The 19,549-nt window shown below is 42.2% G+C and overlaps 2 protein-coding genes across 3 annotated transcripts; both read right to left on the reverse strand.

The window, feature by feature from the left end:
* Positions 1–976: 976 nt before the first annotated feature.
* tm7sf2 (transmembrane 7 superfamily member 2) lies at positions 977–11,895 on the reverse strand. 2 transcript variants are annotated; one of them, XM_085364399.1, is made up of 11 exons: positions 11,826–11,895; positions 10,844–10,926; positions 9,795–9,991; positions 9,256–9,310; positions 8,674–8,868; positions 8,278–8,381; positions 5,863–5,982; positions 5,613–5,781; positions 5,430–5,510; positions 5,146–5,268; positions 977–1,415 (listed from the first exon to the last, which is right to left on the reverse strand). In XM_085364399.1, exons 2-11 carry the CDS (start codon positions 10,914–10,916, stop codon positions 1,255–1,257), a joined length of 1,278 nt encoding a protein of 425 aa, XP_085220525.1. In that variant the 5' UTR covers positions 10,917–10,926; positions 11,826–11,895; the 3' UTR covers positions 977–1,254. The 2 variants fall into 2 exon arrangements, with proteins under 2 accessions (XP_085220525.1, XP_085220524.1); XM_085364398.1 differs by having other exon boundaries at positions 11,757–11,895.
* Positions 11,896–12,423: 528 nt separating this feature from the next.
* Positions 12,424–18,452, reverse strand: vps51 (VPS51 subunit of GARP complex). The gene is made up of 11 exons (XM_085363530.1): positions 18,039–18,452; positions 17,550–17,679; positions 17,294–17,440; positions 16,975–17,194; positions 15,889–16,780; positions 15,529–15,744; positions 15,335–15,418; positions 15,116–15,250; positions 14,908–15,029; positions 13,098–13,185; positions 12,424–13,007 (listed from the first exon to the last, which is right to left on the reverse strand). Exons 1-11 carry the CDS (start codon positions 18,213–18,215, stop codon positions 12,747–12,749), a joined length of 2,472 nt encoding a protein of 823 aa, XP_085219656.1. The 5' UTR covers positions 18,216–18,452; the 3' UTR covers positions 12,424–12,746.
* Positions 18,453–19,549: the final 1,097 nt, after the last annotated feature.

Genomic DNA, 19,549 nt, shown 5'->3' on the forward strand with positions numbered 1-19,549 from the left:
ACTCCCTGGCCACTTCATTAGGTACACCTCTACAACTGCGCATCAATACAAATATCTCATCAACCAATCACTTGGCCCCAATTAAGTGCATTTAGACATGATTAAGAAGAGCTAGTGAAATTCAAACTGAGCATCAGAATGGCGAAGAAAGGTTGTTGGTGCCAGATGGGCTGGTCTGAGTATTTTAGAAACCACTGATATGCTTTGATTTCCCCCACACAACCATCTCCGTGGTTTGCAAACAACGGTCAGAAAATCTCCAGCGAGCGGCAGTTCTCTGGAAGAAAATGTGGAGGAAAGTCTGAGAAGAAGGGCCAGATTGATGCAAATGGACTACAGCAGCAGAAGAGCAGACCGAGCACCTCTCCGCTGAGTTGAGAACAGGAAACAGGCTACAGTTTACACAGGCTGAACAAAGGTGAACAGAAGATTGCAAAAACATTGGAGAAATGTTGTCTTGTCTGATGAGTCTGGATTTCTGCTGCTACACTTGGATTGTAGCATCTGAATTTGGTGTGAAACAATGTGGATCCACTCTGGTGGGGGGGTTCATAGCACACAGCCTCCCTGGGTATTGTTGCCGACCATGTCCATCCCTTTATGACCGCAGTGGACCAATCTTCTGAAGGCTACTTCTATGCTGCAACGTCACAGAGCTAAGATCAGGTCATACTGGTTTCTTGAATGTGGCAATGAGTTCACTGTGCTTGAACAGCCTTCACAATTACCAAACTCAGGCCAATACAGAACCTTTGGGATGTGGTGGAAACCCACTAAAGGGATGTGTCCACTGAGTGTATGAGTCACATTTTCACAAAAGAATGGGCTTGACTTCTGCATACATAATGCAACGATGTAAAACATCATCACGTTTTATCTTCATATTATAATATAATTATTTTATTTCAATAACACTTTCGAATACTTGGTGTTTTGTAGTTGTTTATTTCCAATGTAGTTTACTGTGGCACCACATTTTAAAAAACAACAACAACAACAACAACAACAAAACAAGACACTGTAAAAAACGCTTTTACGCAGACATTCTTTGAACAAAGGCACTGATATTTATGGATTTGTTTCTGCCGTCCAATCAGTATTTAAGTCATATTTGTTTTTCCAAAGAGATGTGGAGCGCAGACGCTAGTCATCTTTGTTTCACTGAAAATAGATTTACATGAAATTATTGCTAGGTTTGTGTTCAATAAGTTATACGGCAGTTCAGATCCCTCTCCTCCACATCTTCTTTTCTTCTTAGTATATATAAGGGAAAATCCTGTAAGGCACACGTCGGCAGTATGTGTCCCAAGCCAGCCCGTATTTGGCTCTACACTGTCTTTCATCACGGGCCTCTCGGTGAATCAGTAAAACGGTGAAGTATATGACGTAGAAATAAGGCAGAAGATATGAGAATCCTATAAATAAAGAGGCACATATGACAAAAAACACAAGACAGTATTATATGATTCAGTAATGAATGGTGAAAAAAAACTAGTACCTTCTTTTGCTACTGACATCAGCATTTGTGATTTGTATAAAACAAGCTGCAATCAAGTGTACATCCTCCTCTGCAAATAGCAGTTTACTTTCTATTCAGTCTTTACTGTACAAAAGCCCTGCAGTGAATACCAGTCTAATTAAGCTCTTAATATTCAGTGTTGATTCATCACAGTAATCAGAGCAGTACCCCTTGTCCCTTTAGTCAGCGCTTCCTCAGTCCAGGTTTACAGGGGACCACTGAGCTCGTTTGTTAGGGCAGCTTTCATCTGTCATCACTTTTTTTTTGGAGTGCATATTTTTGCAGTTTGTGCTACAGCGATAAAAAAGGATAAAAAGCAGAAACTAAAGAATGCGTCTCAATTACAAAAGCAGAGAGACAAATGAGTCACATAATGTTGAATACCAATGAGAGTGTCAGCTATACAAAAGTCTGACAGTCACTATTTCAGGAAGTGGGTTTTTGAGAGAACAGGGCAATTTACAGAAGAACAAAGAGAACAGTTTCCTGCTGCCTTTGTTGGAAGCACACCAGTTGCAAATGTAATGCAAATATTTCATAAGGACATGGAGGTAGTCTGAAAAAAAATATCACAGTGCACAAGGCCATTAATACCTTATATAACCAAAACCACATCAAACTGTACTGAGAGCACACAAAATGTGGCATTAAATGCTTAGTTAGATTGAGGCTGTTTTCCATCCGGTATTTACCACAATGCAAAAAAAAAAAGAAAAAAGAAAAACAATAGTGGCTCGGTGAGGAGGGGTAAAACAGGTCTTAACTGCTGTTTGTTCCTTAAGTGCTGAGCAACAGTTCAGGGTACCCCTGCCATTAAGACTCCACCGTGGGCACCGAACATGTCATGGTCCCCGTATCTGCCTGGCTGACTCAGGTTGGCTACATATGTTTCTTGTTTACATCTACCTCTCTCACGCTTGCCGTGTCTCGCCGGGGCAGAGCTTATTGCGGGCTCCCGCCCCTGGCCCTCGCACCTGAGGTTAATCACACACCTGTGGCTCATCGCCTAAACTCATCCACTACTTAAGGCAGTGGCTGGAAGCATCTCGTCGCTGGACTATTGAGTAACCTTGGTAGTAAGCTCCGGAGTACTAGTCTCTTGTTGCCTTTTCGTATCGCTGACCCTTTGGATTAATCACTTGTTGTCTGTAAACAGGAATTCTGTTTCCCTGGAACCCTTGGTGTGCAGGCTTGCTGGTGTGCTGTGTTTTTTGTGAAGTCCCTCGTGTGTGAACAGCTCCTTTCCCGGATTTCCCTGTGCCCTGGATTCCCCCCGCCCTCTCACTTGTATATATTTGCACCTGGTGTTGTATAGTAATAAACGGAACTGTATTCTAGCTGCCTTGTCTGCGCTTGAGTCCATCCCACTTTGTGACAGAACAGGTGAGACCAGGTGGGGATTGATCAGGATGAATGGCCTGCCTGATCTGAACCAGAGTGATGTTTATCTGTTGGACTTCTGTGCTAAGTACAGTTTGTCAAAAACAAACACCATGTTCAAGAAGAAGGGTGTTCGTAAGCAGGGTCCTGGACAGGTGTCGTGTACCCAAATGTACAGTGAGGACCATTTTGCAGAGCCCCCAGTCTGTGAGTGAGATTTTCATCCCAACCTCCAGCACAACTTCTGAAGCACTCAAAGGAAGGTTGGGTTAAAAAGAGGAACATGCTGCACGAATCTGCAGCTGCAAAGTGGCTGGTGTCTGTTCTGCCAGCAAAGAGTTCAGCCCTGTTAGTAGCTGAAGGAAGGTCAGGGAGGACTGGGTGAGAGCAAGAAACAAGACTTTTGGACAGCCTTGAAACGATTCAGGGATACTGTCGTGTGACAGAATGGGAAAGCAGCTGACCTCAACTTAATATAATCAAGCAGTGGACGGAATACTTCCACTGAGGACCCCCTCAATCTTATTATCAAACCCAGAGGAAGAGAAGAAGTGAGGGGGATGACCAACCCATCACTGGGGGTGAGGTCACTGAGGTAGTTTAACAGCTCCTTGGTCACAGAGCCCCTGGGGTGGATCAGATTCTCTAGAAGCATCTTAAGGCTCTTGATGTCCTCCAGGACCAATTACACAAGGATCACACTTTTAAGCCTCGCTGGAAATATTAAGCTACTAGATGTACTAGAGAAGAAGTTTGTCCACATTGGTCCTCCTGAAGCTCAGTTAAAGAAGTTGTATGTAGTGTATGTAGTAAAATCTAGTTTTCGTCCTGGTTGTGGAATACTGGACTGCTTCTTTATCCTGCTGAGCATGTTTGAGGGTGTATAGGAAGTTCTTTTACTTATGTATTAATCACATTATTTTATTGTAATGCCTTGGTGCCACTGGATTTTAACATGTCTTAAGACAAATGGTAGGGGGTGTAGTAAGGATCTTGGGGGAAACAGGAACTCCACAGGAAGAGTCTTTTGTCTCTTCGAGGACTCTGGGAGGTAGCAAGGGAGTGTGAACCTTAAGGTGTGAAACAGCTGTGTACTGCCTTTTGTTCCTGGAGAAGGTATTTAACTGAGAGCCATGCTAGACTCAGGGAGAACTCTGCTGACCGTCTGTCCCGCGGACATGCAGGGGCTCCATCAAGCTTGGTTGTCTGTTCTTTGTGTGCTTTGATTAAAGAATGTTAGCTACCGCTCGTCTGCAGGCTTTATTTAAATGGAAAACTTCCACAACAAGGGTGTGTGGGAGTTTGCACAACCAGTCATGTTCTTTGTGGACTTGAAGAAGGGGTCTAATTGTAACCCTCATGTGTATGTGCTTCAGGAGTGTGGGGTATCTGACCCATTGCTATGATCCATTTGGCCCTCATTTTGCAGTGAGAGCTTGGACTTACTGGCAATTATTTGCTCCTGGTGTTGGACTTGGCCAGGTTTTCATGGTTAAGTTTAAAATATTTGAAAATCCTTGGATCAGCATCCCATACAAAACGCTATTTAAATACCAAAAACACATCTTTCCAATCATATTATAAAGGTAGATAAACTCAAAGGAGTTGGAGCACGCCGCAAACACTCCCCTACTGGCCATAGATCTGTAAATCTCTACTTGTGCGGCAGCGACACACCCATTCATTCTCCCTCTCCTGTTTCTTCTGTTGGTCAGTCTTTCTCAAAGCGATCAGTTGTATATGCCAGGCTCACGAGTCACCCCTGAACCGATAAAGGCTTCCTCATACCGCAGCTTGCTGCTTCATTATCAATAAATGCATTTGGGGTTGGGGTCCTTGCAGCTAAATACAAACGTAAAGATTTTCTTAAAACGACCAATTTGAGGTATAATGACAATAAAAATGAAAGATTATGACTTTTGCTATGAGTTACTTTGCTATGAATGTCACTAATCCAGGGATTAGTGACATTCATAATGAGGAGGTCAAAACTTTCGTACATGCATACAAGTAAAGTTTCCGAGAAAAAAAAGAACCTGGATTTCACAGTGGATCATTAACACAACCAGCCATCATTATCCATACTAATAATAAACAAGGCTGAAGATGATTATTACTCAGCCTGACATTAATCTCTTATCCATGACTTCACCCACATATGCTAAAAAAAACTGTTATGTCAGCGTGGCCTTCTTTTCTAGCAAAAAAAAAAAAAAAAAGGGCAGAGGGCCTTTAAGATGTCTTACCACACGGAAGGGACCAGGCAAGGGCCATGAGGAGGTCCCCAAGGTAATTGGGATGACGAACGAGACCCCACCAGCCGGACACCAGCAGCCGCTTCCCTGTTGCTGTGGCAATGGTCTCCAGTCCTGTAGGGAGTCGTAAAACGCACCGATATTTCTGAATAAGATTTACCAACTCTCTGTCTCCCTCCCCACTTTGATGTGAGGAGGAAATCAATAAAAAAAAAAAAAGACTTTATCTGAATGCATTAAAAGATAAAGATAAAAACGGAGGGAAACAAACTGACTAGTGACACTTGGATGAGTGGGGTCCCGCCTGAACTGATTCTTCTGTGAGTTGGATTGTCTGAAAATGTAATATCCAATACCTGACAGCAAAAAAAACCCAAAAAACAAACAAAAAAAAGGTTCATTATTCATTTTCAGCCACTTTTCAGCAGAACAGCAGAAAAGAGCTGACAAGCGATTACCATTCAGTGCTATTATGGCTGCAGCCTTGAGTGAACTTAGGGTCTGGGGGTGCACAACCAGGAAGGCTGCCTGCAGGCCGTACGTGAATGGAACCCAGGCCAGATCACCAAAGACCAGCATGAAACCAAAACCATCGTGTACAATGTCCATGGTGGTCAGGACAGCCTCCTGTTACAGCAAAATGAAGCAGACATTAAATAAAAGCAGTGATCAAATAAAGTAAAAAAAAAAAAAAAGTGTGACTCTCACCTCATTCCACAGAGCGTCCGCCACGTACAGCAGCTGGAAACTGTTGACCAGAATCATGGCAAGGGAGGGGGATCCTCGGAGCTCCACCTCCTTCATCAGCATGCCGAGGTTAATGACCACCTGAGGGGGTCGTGAATAATGATGAACACAAGTGGGGCTGCGTGTGTTCATTTGCACGGGCAGACAAATTCCTTCTGTGATCATGAGATTGCCAACTAAAATAAATGGATGCTGTCATTATTCTACTATTTATTTTGCAATAAATAAAAAGCTTCTTTTGGCTGGTCACTTATTCTCGTGTGGATGGATCCACATATGCGATTTTTACAGATGATGCCCTACCTGATGCTACCCTCCCAGGGATTTTCATCTCCTCCCAAACTCAAACAGGGGCTCTTTCATGTGTTAGGCAAATTAACCACTACACTACAGAGCCACTGTTTTTAGGATTAATAATCTGCCAAATAATGTCTCACTTAATCGAGTCTTTCGTTTGTGCGTGAAATATAAGACACATGTCCCATTTTCTGTCTTTCTAAATAAGAAAATTCCTCCTGTGATGAATTGATTATAAACATACAGTAAAAACCTACTCTGTATTTAGGTACATTTAATCTAACATAACATGAAACAGTATAGACTTCATTAAAAGTCAAGTCTTAGCCTTATCCATCCATGAGATCATTTGCAGGTCTTGTTCCAGTTTTCTTGAGTGAAAATTAAGAATGAATCTAACTTTGGCAAACCGGTCATGTCGTCAAACAAGTCCTTGATATCTTCTTCACCTCCTCTGAATCACCTCAATCTGAATGACAGCTTGCAGTCAACTCTGGGTCACATGTGAGGTCTTTTGCGTAAATGTCCAATTTACATTTGAACTATTTGTGATTCAGGGCGACACGTTTAACCGTATCTTTTCAGTGCTCGAATGAAAGCCCAGACTAGGCGCTGTGATCCATCATTTTATGTCAAATGGAATGAGCTGGAGTGCAAAGTCTAGAGAACAAAAAAATGTGCAAATAATTACAGCGTGCACGCCAATCAATTGTCTGCCATTTGGACTAATCGAATAAATGATTAATAAATGCATTATCACACTCCAAATGCTTTCTGAGTGAAGGATATTCTGCAGCTGCATTCATTCCCCAGACTGTTGTCATTTATGTTCCTAGTGGGAAAAGAAATCCATACATCGTGTACATTTTTCCGACTTGATGATACACGAGAATGCAGAAACAAAATAAATATTTCACACTCGAGCTATAAACACTTCCATAACTCAAACTGAGTTATTAAATATGAAGCTGATTTAGATCTAAGAAGCAATATTTGGCACCATTATACCAAAGTCCAAGGAATCCATTAAATTATTAAGAAAGCCCATTGTGCTTTAATATTTGAGACTTTATCAACAACTGTGAAATGCTGAACGTTAAAAGAAAGTAGTTTGGACGTTGAACAGGAAATGAAAATATCCCACACAGTGTCTGTAGCCAGTTGGTGGAGGCTTTTTCTGGGCTCTCCCACGCACATGGCTTTAAAACATTCACATGTGCAAAGGTTTTTCCTTTGTACACTGTAAATACCAAAGGAAAACGGCTGCTCGCATCAGTGCTTTACCGAGACGCTTCAACCTTCTGCAGTCTCGGTGCTGTCGTTTTTGTGACCGGCGATGACACTGAGAACCTCGTGGTCATTTTAGGGATCTTGTTTGAGGTTCTACAGCACATTTAGTCTAATTTAGTCTGATGACTCAGACACGGATAGCTGCGCGCACCCCAGTCCTCCAGCAAATGTCTTACTGTGTCAGGTCAGCAGGGAGAAAAGCTTTTGATTGTGACTGTGTCAAACTCACAGACTGCAAATTATTATGGAAGCTCAGAGGAGAGCAATACTGCCACCTGTTGGTTATGTTGGGCTCTTGGACAGAAATGACCATCAATGTTATTTAATGCAACGTGAATCTGAAGGTGTTTTGCACACTTACAAATACATCCGGGTAAGACTCTATTATCTGGCCGGGTCTTTCTGTGCAGAGTCTGAATGCTCTCTCTGCGGCTGTGTCGATTCTGTCCGAGTACTCTGACTTCCCCCCACAGTCCAAAGACATGCAGTTAATGGGGTTAGCTTAACTGGTGATTCTGGTGTGATGCGAGTGTGAACGGTTGTTTGTCTCTTTGTGTTAACCCTGAGACATAGTGGTGACCTGTCCAGGGTGTACCTTGCCTATAGGGATAGGATAGTGGAGCCACTTGGATAAGTGGAAGAGAATGAATGGATGACGACTAACTTAAAAGGACCTTGTTATCTCATTAGAGACAGTTTTCAAATGTGTCTCTTATAGAGTACTGTATTTATAAATCTTTGAACAGTGTTAAGGTGAGCCAAGTAGTTTGCTACTCTGGGTAAACTCACCCAGCCAATCAGACCCGGTCTGAGCTCGCAGAAATATTTCAGGTCAAAATCTCCAATCCGGGGGTTTAGCTCCCGCCCGATGAAGAAGTCATAGAGCGGGTTTCCTAAATCATATCAAAGAGAAAATCACAAAAATCAAATGCTATAATTACATGCTGACATAAAGGTAGCAGAGTAGCAATTACAGGAGCGCTATCTCACTTAACAGTTTGCCTCATGCATAATGCCTACAAGCTCCTGTTGAGCGTGGCAGTTAGATAATTACCCACAGGAACACCCAAATCCTCCAGCAAACAATACAACAAGCCTGTGGACGCACTGAATGCTGCCAGCTGCCGGGTTCAAACCGTGTTTTAGCATGGATTCAACCTTTATTAATGATCCTCAACATCTCACCTGTGTTTCCCCCCAAAGCAAGCGCATGGGAAGGAGCCCAGAAGGAGCGGATGTAGAGGTAGATGGAGAACAGGAACGACACTGCTATTGCACATACTGCCAAAGGCAACAGCAGCTCAAACAGATACCCCAGAGGAGCCCCGAGCCCCAGTAACAACATCAGGAACACACCGCTGATGCACAGGCCATGAAAACCTGAGGGAGGGAAACAAACAACACAAAATGTTGTCGCCTGGAGGAGCGAGATAAGCAGGCTGACAGAGGCTTGCATGGAGAAAAAGGTAAAAGTTGGAAGAGCTGAGTATTATGTAACTTCAACTTTTAGATCAGACCTGTGGATTTTAGATTTTCTTTTCTTTTTTTTTCAAATACACTACAGTCAGCAACACAACTGTGAACAACACATTTGCAGTCAAAACATGTATAATACTAAAGAATAGCTGTGAAACATTGCAGATAGTGCAGCAGGATTACAAATTATTTCACACTTAGGTTTAATATTTAAATCTGTTTCTTGAAGGCGCACAGATTCTGTCCTAAACAGAAATGCTTGTAGTTATATCGCGCCCTGCTCAACGATACCATTTATGGGATACTTGAGGCGTGTTCCATCTCTGAGCACCAGCCCCTCAGACACCTGCAGGCAATAAGCAGAATACAACACAAATCATATGCTGCATACCTATTACAGTGTCATAAGGTCAATAATTCAACCCATTCTTTCTCATTTCTCATTTCTTCATAATTGTGCAGCTTAGAAAGTTCCTCTGTAAAAATGCTGGACTCTATAGGCAGAGAGCGCCTATAGCCACAGATGAACTGTATTATACAGGTCGCTGTATTTTATAAACTTCTCAGTATGTAGCAAAGGAGAAGTGTTGAGGCGTGTAGCTCTGAAAGAACTCTAATTGCAGAGTACAGTCATTTAACCAAGAGGATGATCACACCGACTGGAACTTAACAGACAATAATTATCTTCTGATTTATTAGTATTAATTATTACACACAGCATGTTATAAAGCTATGTTTACAGCTTCAGTATACACATAAGCTAGATCACAAACCCACAGCAGATTTCACTGTAAGTTTCACATTGAATTGGTCTGATGAACATGCCGTACCTTTCCTAATGGCATCAAATAGATGACTGCATGCAAAGCAAACCACCCAAGAAGAAGCACGGGGGCCAGCGGGTCCCACAGCTGGTCAGCTGAGGGGAGGGGGGGCGGCCATTGGAACAAACTGGCCTCAGGAGATCGGCTCAAACAGATCAGGAACAGCACCGTTAACGGAAGAAAGATGGGAATGCACACGGCACCTGAAAGATGAATACAATTAAAGAATCAGACAAAAGTATGATGACAGGTTAGGTGCGTGTTAAGACAGCATGGCTGAGACAATATGTAGAGAAGTGAAACAGCATCTGTGGAGATTTGGCATTGCAGCACATTAATAATGCATATGCAGGTAAACTGTGGTAACTCTAATAACTGCAGAGTAGCAAAACAATTCAGTCAGCTGACTGTAAACATCAGTAGTGGCGGATGTGAAATCTGTAGTTAGCTTAACTGGAAAAGCACGACATGAAGCATCAAGCACATTTCACTTCAGCAATGATGAATCTGACATAGGAGGCTGCCTTGATTCTTGATTAGAGGTGTAATGACGGAGATGATGCTGTGATGCCAGCGATCATTACTACAGTGCAACATCCTACATCCTATTAGTTTTACTGAGGCATCAATCTTATGGTCCACCAAACAAACTGCTCAATTTAATAAAACAACACATCTCTAGGCAGTGTCAGCATCATAAATAGCGCATTAGTGTAAACGTTCTTTTGTATGTCAGCTAAAATGATCACCACCGCTTATTTCTTCCTTTTATAAAATCAGGATCCTCTTAGCTTCTATCTAATTTGTATATAAAAACAGCATTTAGCTGCAGGGAAATGCAAGTAATGTGATAGCACTGCATTTGCAGACAGCAGCTTGAGCTTCAGAATGCATGAATGAATCAAAGGAAAGAAAAGTTGCTGTTGTTTTTCTAGTTTAGTGCAGCAATGGCACATGCTGCATCAATGCTCAGCACTGTGATCATGGCAACGTGACATCAAACTAAATCAAAGATGTCTACTAGCGCAACATTAAGACACACTGCTGTGACTTACCCAGGGTTCCTCCAAATTCCCTCTCTGAGTCATGTGACAGTTTGTGTTTGAGTGCTTGACTGTTTGGTCTCATTATTGTGCTCCTGTTTAAAAAGAAGACAATAAATACAATAGGTTAAAAGGTTGTAAGAATGACAACACAAACCCCTCAGAGACTGTATTATTATTAAGATCTTGAAGCTTGAACTTTTTCCCTTGAGTATTTCCATTTTATTGGGCACTTTTTACCAACTACCAGCAATCAGTAATGATTATCTAAAACCGGAGATTCAAAGAGCATACACACTGCAATACACTTATAACTGATTTAATAAACCCTGTAAACCCACAGAGGCCCTCCTCAGGTTAGACAAACTGAGATTTCCACCAGACTGTACCAACAAGACTGTCAGCGTTTGAACTCTTTCTGTAACAAAGCTGTCAGGAAAGTGAAGTTGACTTCAAAGGCATCTCTCCTCTTTCAATAAAATCTAAAGCTGAGGGCTTCCGCTTGCAGTAGAGTAATTTTTAAATGATTCTATTTGTACTTTTACCAGAGTAGATCCAAGTACTTCTTCTACAGGTGCATACTTTTCAGACTATATTTGATGTAAACCCCTCACACTGAATGGCGAGGCCACAATAATGATGCATTCAAATACTCAAAGGGAATTCTAAATGTGGGCTAATAATCAAACTTGACAAAAAGCAAGAGAAATGGTCAACGAGACGATTAAGAGTCATCAAAAAGTCATTATGGTTCGATTTAAAAACCTTTTTCTTATAAAATGTTAAATTGCTGCTTATTTCTGCACACCCGTGCTGGACTGTTGCCATGGGTGCCATAAATAAATAAGGCAAAGTTCAGGTCAAGCTGCTGTCAGTTCCTGAGCAGTTCTGCTGTGGACAGTGAAACACGGGTCGGACCAGTTACCTGTGAACGAACTGAAGGCTTTCCGCAAACACGAAGAGTGCAAATCTGTAGTCCTGTTTAGCTTCTTACCGGTTACTGCAAAATGGGATGTTTGCATCAAGGCAGCTCGTGAGCGTCCATCCAGCAACCTGCACACGGACACGCCCCCACTACGTTACCGCAGCACGAAATCCTCCCCGCGCCAATCAGGAGGCTCCGCGGTCATCAGAAGAGGGTGGGAGAAAAAGGCTTAGCCAATCAAATGCGATCGTCAGGTGGCGACAGTCAGCTGTACCCTCCAGATAGTAGAAAATGTTGTGAAATTCGCCTCAGTCACTCTCATGTTCACAAGTTTAGATCAGTGCAGAGCGCAGTGCTATATCTACAAGCTGATTTCAACAGGGACAGCACAACCTCCGAATCCCACATTCATACACTTTTATTGCAGACAAGCTACATTTAAACATTCCCTTCATGGAAACAAGCCCAGAAAACAGACTCAAACGACCTGAAGGTAGCAGGTAAACACACATGGATTACATAATCAGAAAAATATTATTCAGCAAAGCACTCTTAAAAATTATTTATTAATACATGTGATTTTCACAGGACACAGCTTCTCTCTGTAGTCATTAATATTATGTACTCAAGGTCAATATTTTATCCTTCAAGTGAAACAGGTGCTAAAAGCTTCAGCTTGTACAGTGGATTATTCAACTCTATCTTTGTATAAGGAGGAGATGGAGATGATTTTATTAGTTTGTAACAGTTACGATATCAAACCAAAGTGGTACAGGCTCATTTGGACTTTAATGACAAGCACTTCGATTTAAATCTGCCACAAATTTGCCGTCAGTTAACAGCTACTACTGTTTGATTTAGTGTTGAAAAAGTAATCATTCCTGACTCGTTCGATCTGGATCAACAGACTGAACAGCAAGTGTTGAACAGAACAGAAGTGTTTAAATTTGGATTCATGATTTCGGTGTAAATCTTTCCATCCCTCGAGCCTTAGCCTCTTTCACAGATAACTTCGATAACACTCTGCTCCATTGGTGCAGGATCCAGGCAGCGGTGGGCGGCGCTTCCAACGATCTCATCTAGCAGGAAGTGCACGAGATTCTCGTCGGAAACAAAGCGCCACAAGTACATCTGCAGGTAGTGGCAGTCCACCTGGATCTGCTGCAGCCCGTATCGGCCAAAAGTGCGCAGGCGGACACACTCCAGGAATGTTTTTAAGCTGATTTTGATAATTCCCGTCATCACGGACACCTGAGGAAGCAGAAAGACGTGCAAGTGAAAATCTAAGATTTTTCCTTTTTCATTTTGTTAAATGAGGACCATCTGCAGATCTGCACCCACCTTGTTGAACTCCACTGAGCTAAAGATGTCGATCCTTTCAGAGAACAGCTTGTGTATGTTGCTCAGCAGATTGGTATCCATGGGAGCACTGAAGGTAAACAGAAGACAAGTGTTCAAGTAAATGTGTTTAAAAATAAAATAAAAAAAGTTAAAGTATGATTAAAAATGCCTATGAAACAACTGACATCGTACTTTCAAGGATAATGTAACACTGTATCTGTGCCTTTTATTTATAATATTTTAATAACCACTCAGTGGTTATTAAAATGTCATTACTTTATGCTGACATTTCCAAAATCACTCTCTGTACTCTACCAAAATAAATAAATAAATAAATGAATCAAAATCAAAAACAGGGTTTCAAACATAAGGCCCATGGTCCAAAATCAGCCCAACAAAGGTTCCAATCTGGCCCTCTGACTGGCATAGAAAAATGTGAAGGCAAGCATCCATTTTGGAATTTTTATTGTGTTTTCAGAAGTTTTAAAACTTTTCTTACTTATAAAGAGCTTCCCTGTGGCCATTCACAGCAAAGTAAAATAATTAAGAAAAGTAAAGTAAGATAGGCAAAGAATTACAGAAAGATTCCTGTTTTTTCACTGTATATTGTAATTTTTACTGTGAGTCAAAAAAGATTTCAGCCTTATAATTATAGGACGGTATGGTAACAAGCTACCAGATCTTTCTCTGTAATTTTACAAATTTATTTCTCACAGTTTAAGCCCAATGAGTCATGCTGACAGTTTTATTTCATTAACTGCAGCAGCATTTCTTCATCACGTAGAAAAACCGAGATGTAGTGTTGAAATTACACTTCTTTTTCTTATATTGGGATATATTAGGGATTAAATGTTTGGTTAAACTTCCGGGGCTCTTACGGTCAAAATAGGCTGCATGTGGCCCACAATATAAACAAGTTTGACATTCCTGATTTAAAATTTGCTTTCGCCCCATTTATAGGTAGCTCTGCACCACTGCTAGCACTATTATTAACTATTTTAAGGTCAATTGCTGAAAATCCCATTCTGTCCACTTGCACTGGTGTGTTTGCAGTGCACACTGGATCACATGCTCTGTGGTTAAGAGGACAAAGTTACAAGCCAGAGAGCCATAACTTGTAAACAGGTTGAACATGTGCTGCATGCTTACACACCAGTCAGTTAGTTTCTACAGAAATATTTATCTTCAGATACCTCTAGACATAGACCGTTATGACCTTGGAGACAAACTCGCAGCACAAAACTGTGTAAATGTTGCAAGTAAACTACACGAATTATGCATTTTCACCTTTGACCTAATGCACGGCCTCTGAGCTTGAACACTCCAACCTTTTCCACTGAAAACTCCTGTTTGGGAGTTGGTATTTGTTCTCTATGGAAGTTTGAAATCACAGATGTTCAAGAACATCCAAGTGCTGATTGAATCTTGACGGGAAACATTGGACAAATTTATAAAGGCCCTTCTATTGTTTCATTTTCTACACATTAGACTCTACTTACTCTACTTTTGCGCAGTGGTGTCCAAACCCAGGCCTCAAGGGCCGGTGTCCTGCAGGTTTTAGATGTGTCCTTGATCCATCACAGCTGATTTAAAAGCTAAATTACCTCCTCAGCATGTCTTGAAGTTCTCCAGAGGCCTGCTAATTAACTAATCATTTGATTCAAGTGTGTTGACCCAGGGTGTTATCTAAAACCTGCAGGACACCGACCTTCGAGGCCTGGAGTTGGCCAAGCCTGGTGTGAACAGAACCAAAAAAAACCCCAAAACCACAACTGCCACCAGCTGAGCAGTGTGTGTAGAGCTATGGTACCTTGGGGTGTAGCTGGCAGCATAGCGGGCTTGCTGCCTGGAGCTGCTGTAGACAGAGAAAGTCCTTTTGCTGGAGTCGCTGCTGTGCGCTTTCCTCACGCCCTCTTCATACAAGAGACCAACCTATCATGCAGAAGGTTAATAAAACACCCCGTTCATGTGGGATCATGGGTGCATGAGGACATTGGGACAGTTGCAAAAACTCTCACCTGCACATCAATGGATGTGGTGTCCTCTACTACTCTCTTCATGACAGCGCGGACATTTCTTGGCTCAATAGTGTTAACCCAGTCTCTGGTTTCAACGCTTTTTCTTAACATTTGGGAAATAATCAGACCCTGAACCTGAAGCAAAACAAAAATAAAGCAACTAAATAAAAAGGTTGTTTCGCTTTTGTGACTTTTAAAGGTTGTTGATAAAAAGCCTACCTTGACATAATGGTTGAGTAGTTTCTGTGCTGCCTCCCTGGCTTCTGCACATAAAGTTGTAACAGGTGTTACGGGACTGTGGTGCTGAGACAGAGAGCAAAAAGCACATTCTTGTCATTACCTTTGGCAGAGTGACTGGCTGATAAAAGAGATCAAAAACATAATGAGAGCTAGTTCTCCTTGTTTTGTGATACCTGTACAAGGAACTGTTCATCTGTGAGAGTAAGTATGTAGGAGATGGTTGAGGTTTCGTACTCCAAGCAAAGACGAGACAGCAGCAACAGAAGGGCTGGGGGAGTTGAACCTCCTTTGTCTCCGGCGGTCTCACAAAACTGCCGAGAAGACTGGCATACAAACTTGATAAAGCTCACCACCAGGCTCTCACGTACACCCTGGCTGCAGAATTCACCCTAAAAGGGGGGGAGACACACACAAACCGGTATCACTCGCACAATGTAGAGACAACACGCAGGGTTACAGTAACACATGATGTCACACATTAGTTCAAACTCATGAAAATTATAAAAGGTAGTTTGGGAGCAGAAAATGTTCACCTTGAAGTACGGCTTGTTAGAGAATGTGATGTCCTTAGCTGTAAAGAGATGCACTGATGCCAGCACCGACTTAATCTGATTGAGAATTGAGGCTGACAGGGAGGAGAGCAGCTCTGGTAGGCTGGTTGGAGCGTCTCTGCCAGAGGCTGGCCCAGCCACAGAAGTGCCAGCCACAGAGAGACGAGGAGTTGCCAGAGCCTGCCTCACGTCTGTCAAGCTGTCCATGTAGAAGCTCTGCAGAGCGGAAAGGTACTGCTTGACTCGCTCCGTCGCCGCCCGTATCACAATCTCCGTCCCCTTGTTTGGCACAGCTGAGCCAGGCAGAAGTTTGGCCACAGCCTGGAGTCTGCGGTGGAAGCGGTCCAGCGCACGTACAAGTAGGGAGTTATCCCCAACCCCTTTCTCCTCTTGTATTCTCCGCTCGACAAGCATGAAATATCGAGCAGCCAAATCATCCACAAAGGCATGCAGCTTGCCATTTGCCATCTGAGGAATATTTTTGGATGCCAGCTCGCCCTTTTGAGCATGGTTGATAAACAGTTCTTGATAGGAAGTGATTACCAAGCATAAGCTGCTCACAAACTCATTGCAGCCTCTGTCAATGAATTCCAGGATGTCAGTATTTGATGCGGGGGAAGGCAGAGAGCTGTTTTTGGGGGAGCCGTCGGTCGGCGATCCGGGGGCTGTTGCAGACGACAACCCGTGCGCGGAAGCATCTTTTGTGGCTGTGGACGGGTACGGCCTTATCTCTGCTTCCAGGCCCTGAAGATCTGACTCAAGGCGAGACCGCGCGTGGCTCAGGAATTTATCACAGAGCTCTTCTGCAGGCTCATCCAACTGCAACAGAAGCTCCACACACTCTGATAAATCTTTGGCACTTGACCCACCATCCCTATGATCACAAGAAGAAAAGACAGAAGCAGAAATGTAATGAAACGTGTGATTTTTTTCCATGAAGTTTGGTCAGTCAACTCAATTTGTGTTTATTTATTTGTAATTTTAATATCTATGCAGTTGTGTCAAACATGCTGTTTATCCTAATTAAAATTATTTTTCTTATATATTGTAATAACTAGTCATTGTCACCTGAACTTCTGTCGAAGCTCCTGGGCCAGCTTGTCCATGATGGCGTGACAGTCATCCTGAATTCCCTTGAAGGAGGGCAGGTGGCTGTACTGCTGCAGTACGCAGCGGGCACGGCGGTGGGTGTTCACCGCCTGAGCGTAGGCCTGCAGCTCCAAACATTTATTCAATCTTGCGGGGAGTTCAAACAGAAACTGCAGCTTCCTCAACAGAGTGTGAACACCTGGAGTGAAACATGGTAAGACCCCCAAAATAAATAAATAAAATATGAATCAACCTATTAAAAAGTTTAATCCAAACAAACAGTCAGGTTAGGTCTCACCAGAGAGTTTGGTTATCTGCGCGTGCTGGTCTTGAAGAGTGCCGCTGATCCGAGCGCTGAACTCTGTGATCGCAGCCATGTTAGCAGACAGACAATCCATTTCATCTTCCATTTTCTTGAAGTCATTCTTCATCTTTCTTATGGTGTCTGGCAGAAGGAAAGAAAGAAAGAAGGATATTTCAGCTATCCAGGTTTGCACAATTTAATGTCAGCTTACGTTAGGGCAGCAGTGTGTGTGTTTATGATGTTCCTTCACCTGTAGCAGATATAAACTTGTTGTAGTTTTCATACACCAGGGTTTGCATGTCGCTGTCCAAAGAGCGGATCTGCCTGACCATACAGGTCTCCTGGTCCATCAGCTCCGTGAGAGAGCACTCCCTCCTGAGCTGGATTTGGATATTTAAAATAAAAAAGTTACTGTACGTATGCTCAGTGGTCATTTGTGTTTTCTAGATATAGTGTGATATAGCATTAAAACTGATTCATTCCTCACTGTTTGGCAAAGACAGAAGCAGATTTTTAAAAAGTGTTTTAAAATTCACAGCCATCTACATCTTCACCTGTAGTGACATTACAACTGGGACAAATGAAGGAAGTAACATTACTGCAATCTGCACTGTGTATAGTATTGTCGATTTCAGCATTTCATTTTCTATTATCTGGCATCAAGCTTACGCTAAAATTCTGAAGCAGTCCAGCTTTGTGAGCCACTGAGCGGATTACAATGACAGTAGCAGTTTCGCACCTTGTTGAGATAGAGCTCCGGGTCGAAATGAGGCCCATTGATGTCGCAGGGATCCAGGGACTCCGGCTGCTCCGGGGCCTTTCCTTCCTCATTCAGCCCGTAGTAGATCTTCAACATGCCGTGCACCCTCCGCCTCCTTCCCGGGTCTTCAGCCACCGGCACCGAGCCCTCGTCCATAATGAACGGCGGCCAGCTGTGAAACGTTTAAAGTAAAATAACGATAAACAAAGGCGACGACAAACCAGCTGACAGGAGACAAACGACAGCCACTAGCACTAGCGGCACACAGCTCCTGTGTAATCGCTGTGTGTTTAGCCTCGCTGCCAACTGGAAACAACAAACTCATTCAGGATAAATATTCAGAAAATGTCATATTTTCTCTGAGACAGAAGCAGCTAGGTGGAAGCGCTGTTGTTTCCGGGTTTCTAGCCTATCCGGTGTTACGTCGTCCACCAGTGCACGTAATCTAAACAGCCAATTAGAGCAGTTTCTCTTTGTTTAGCTTTTTATTCACTAAAGGCTTCAAAATTTATGTATTTTATGTAAGAATGTATTTTTTGGCAAAGTATAGACAGAGACAAAGCTCATAATTGTTCAGGTAAGTGTTCTAGTTATGCGCACAACTGCGCATGTCCTAATTGGCACGTAACGCCATATAAAAGTGCTTAGATTGGTTGTAGGGAAAATTAATTGATGACACCAAAATGGATTAAATGTGTATGATAAAATTAACATACAGCCCTGATTATACTGCAATCTGTGATCATAGCAAATCCTACAGTGTTGAAATCAAGAAAAACACAAAAATGTTAATCCCTTGAGTGCTCAGAGGAAAAAAACACTTTTATTATAAGATTTAAAATGTGACAAAAGTCTATATTGTATCATGAACATAAAAATCATAGAGGAATAATAATCTGGGATATAGTTCAGGTATTTGAAAATCATTTGTATAAACAGAAAATCAGAGGTTTTAGGTGCATGTTAAATCATTTCCACAGGAGCACTCACCAAGCTTTCTACAGATATATATCAACTCTTATCATACCTGCCATATATTAAAACATAAACATTTAACAATGAACTTATTTCCTCAAACAATTTGAAATGGATCTAGTTAAGATGGCCACTCAACTAAGAAATTTACATTTACCATTTACAACTGCAAGTGTTAAAGTAAAACAAAATGCCACAGAAATACTGATGAGAAGTTTGCATGAAGTTATGTTATTAAATCATATGCAGAATAACATGTTGGTTAAAATATGGCTTTAGTACACTTAAGCAGCAGCACTGAGGAAGGAATATTTGATGACAGGTATGTTCAGAAAAACGGGGCCACTTTGCATCATCCCATAATTTTAATGAAGGCCGAGCTGACAACCGAGAGGAATTACAGTACACCGTTCAACATCCGCCATCCAGTTACTCAAATATACTCACATCAGATAACATAAAGGAAATACATCATTTTAAACCATAGCAATACCACAACTGTCCATTTTCTGGTT

Source organism: Diplotaxodon limnothrissa, linkage group LG10 (genome assembly GCF_057381915.1).
Source record: "Diplotaxodon limnothrissa isolate DT_005_m linkage group LG10, D_limnothrissa_male_GT1.1, whole genome shotgun sequence".
NCBI classification, from domain to species: Eukaryota; Metazoa; Chordata; class Actinopteri; order Cichliformes; family Cichlidae; genus Diplotaxodon; species Diplotaxodon limnothrissa.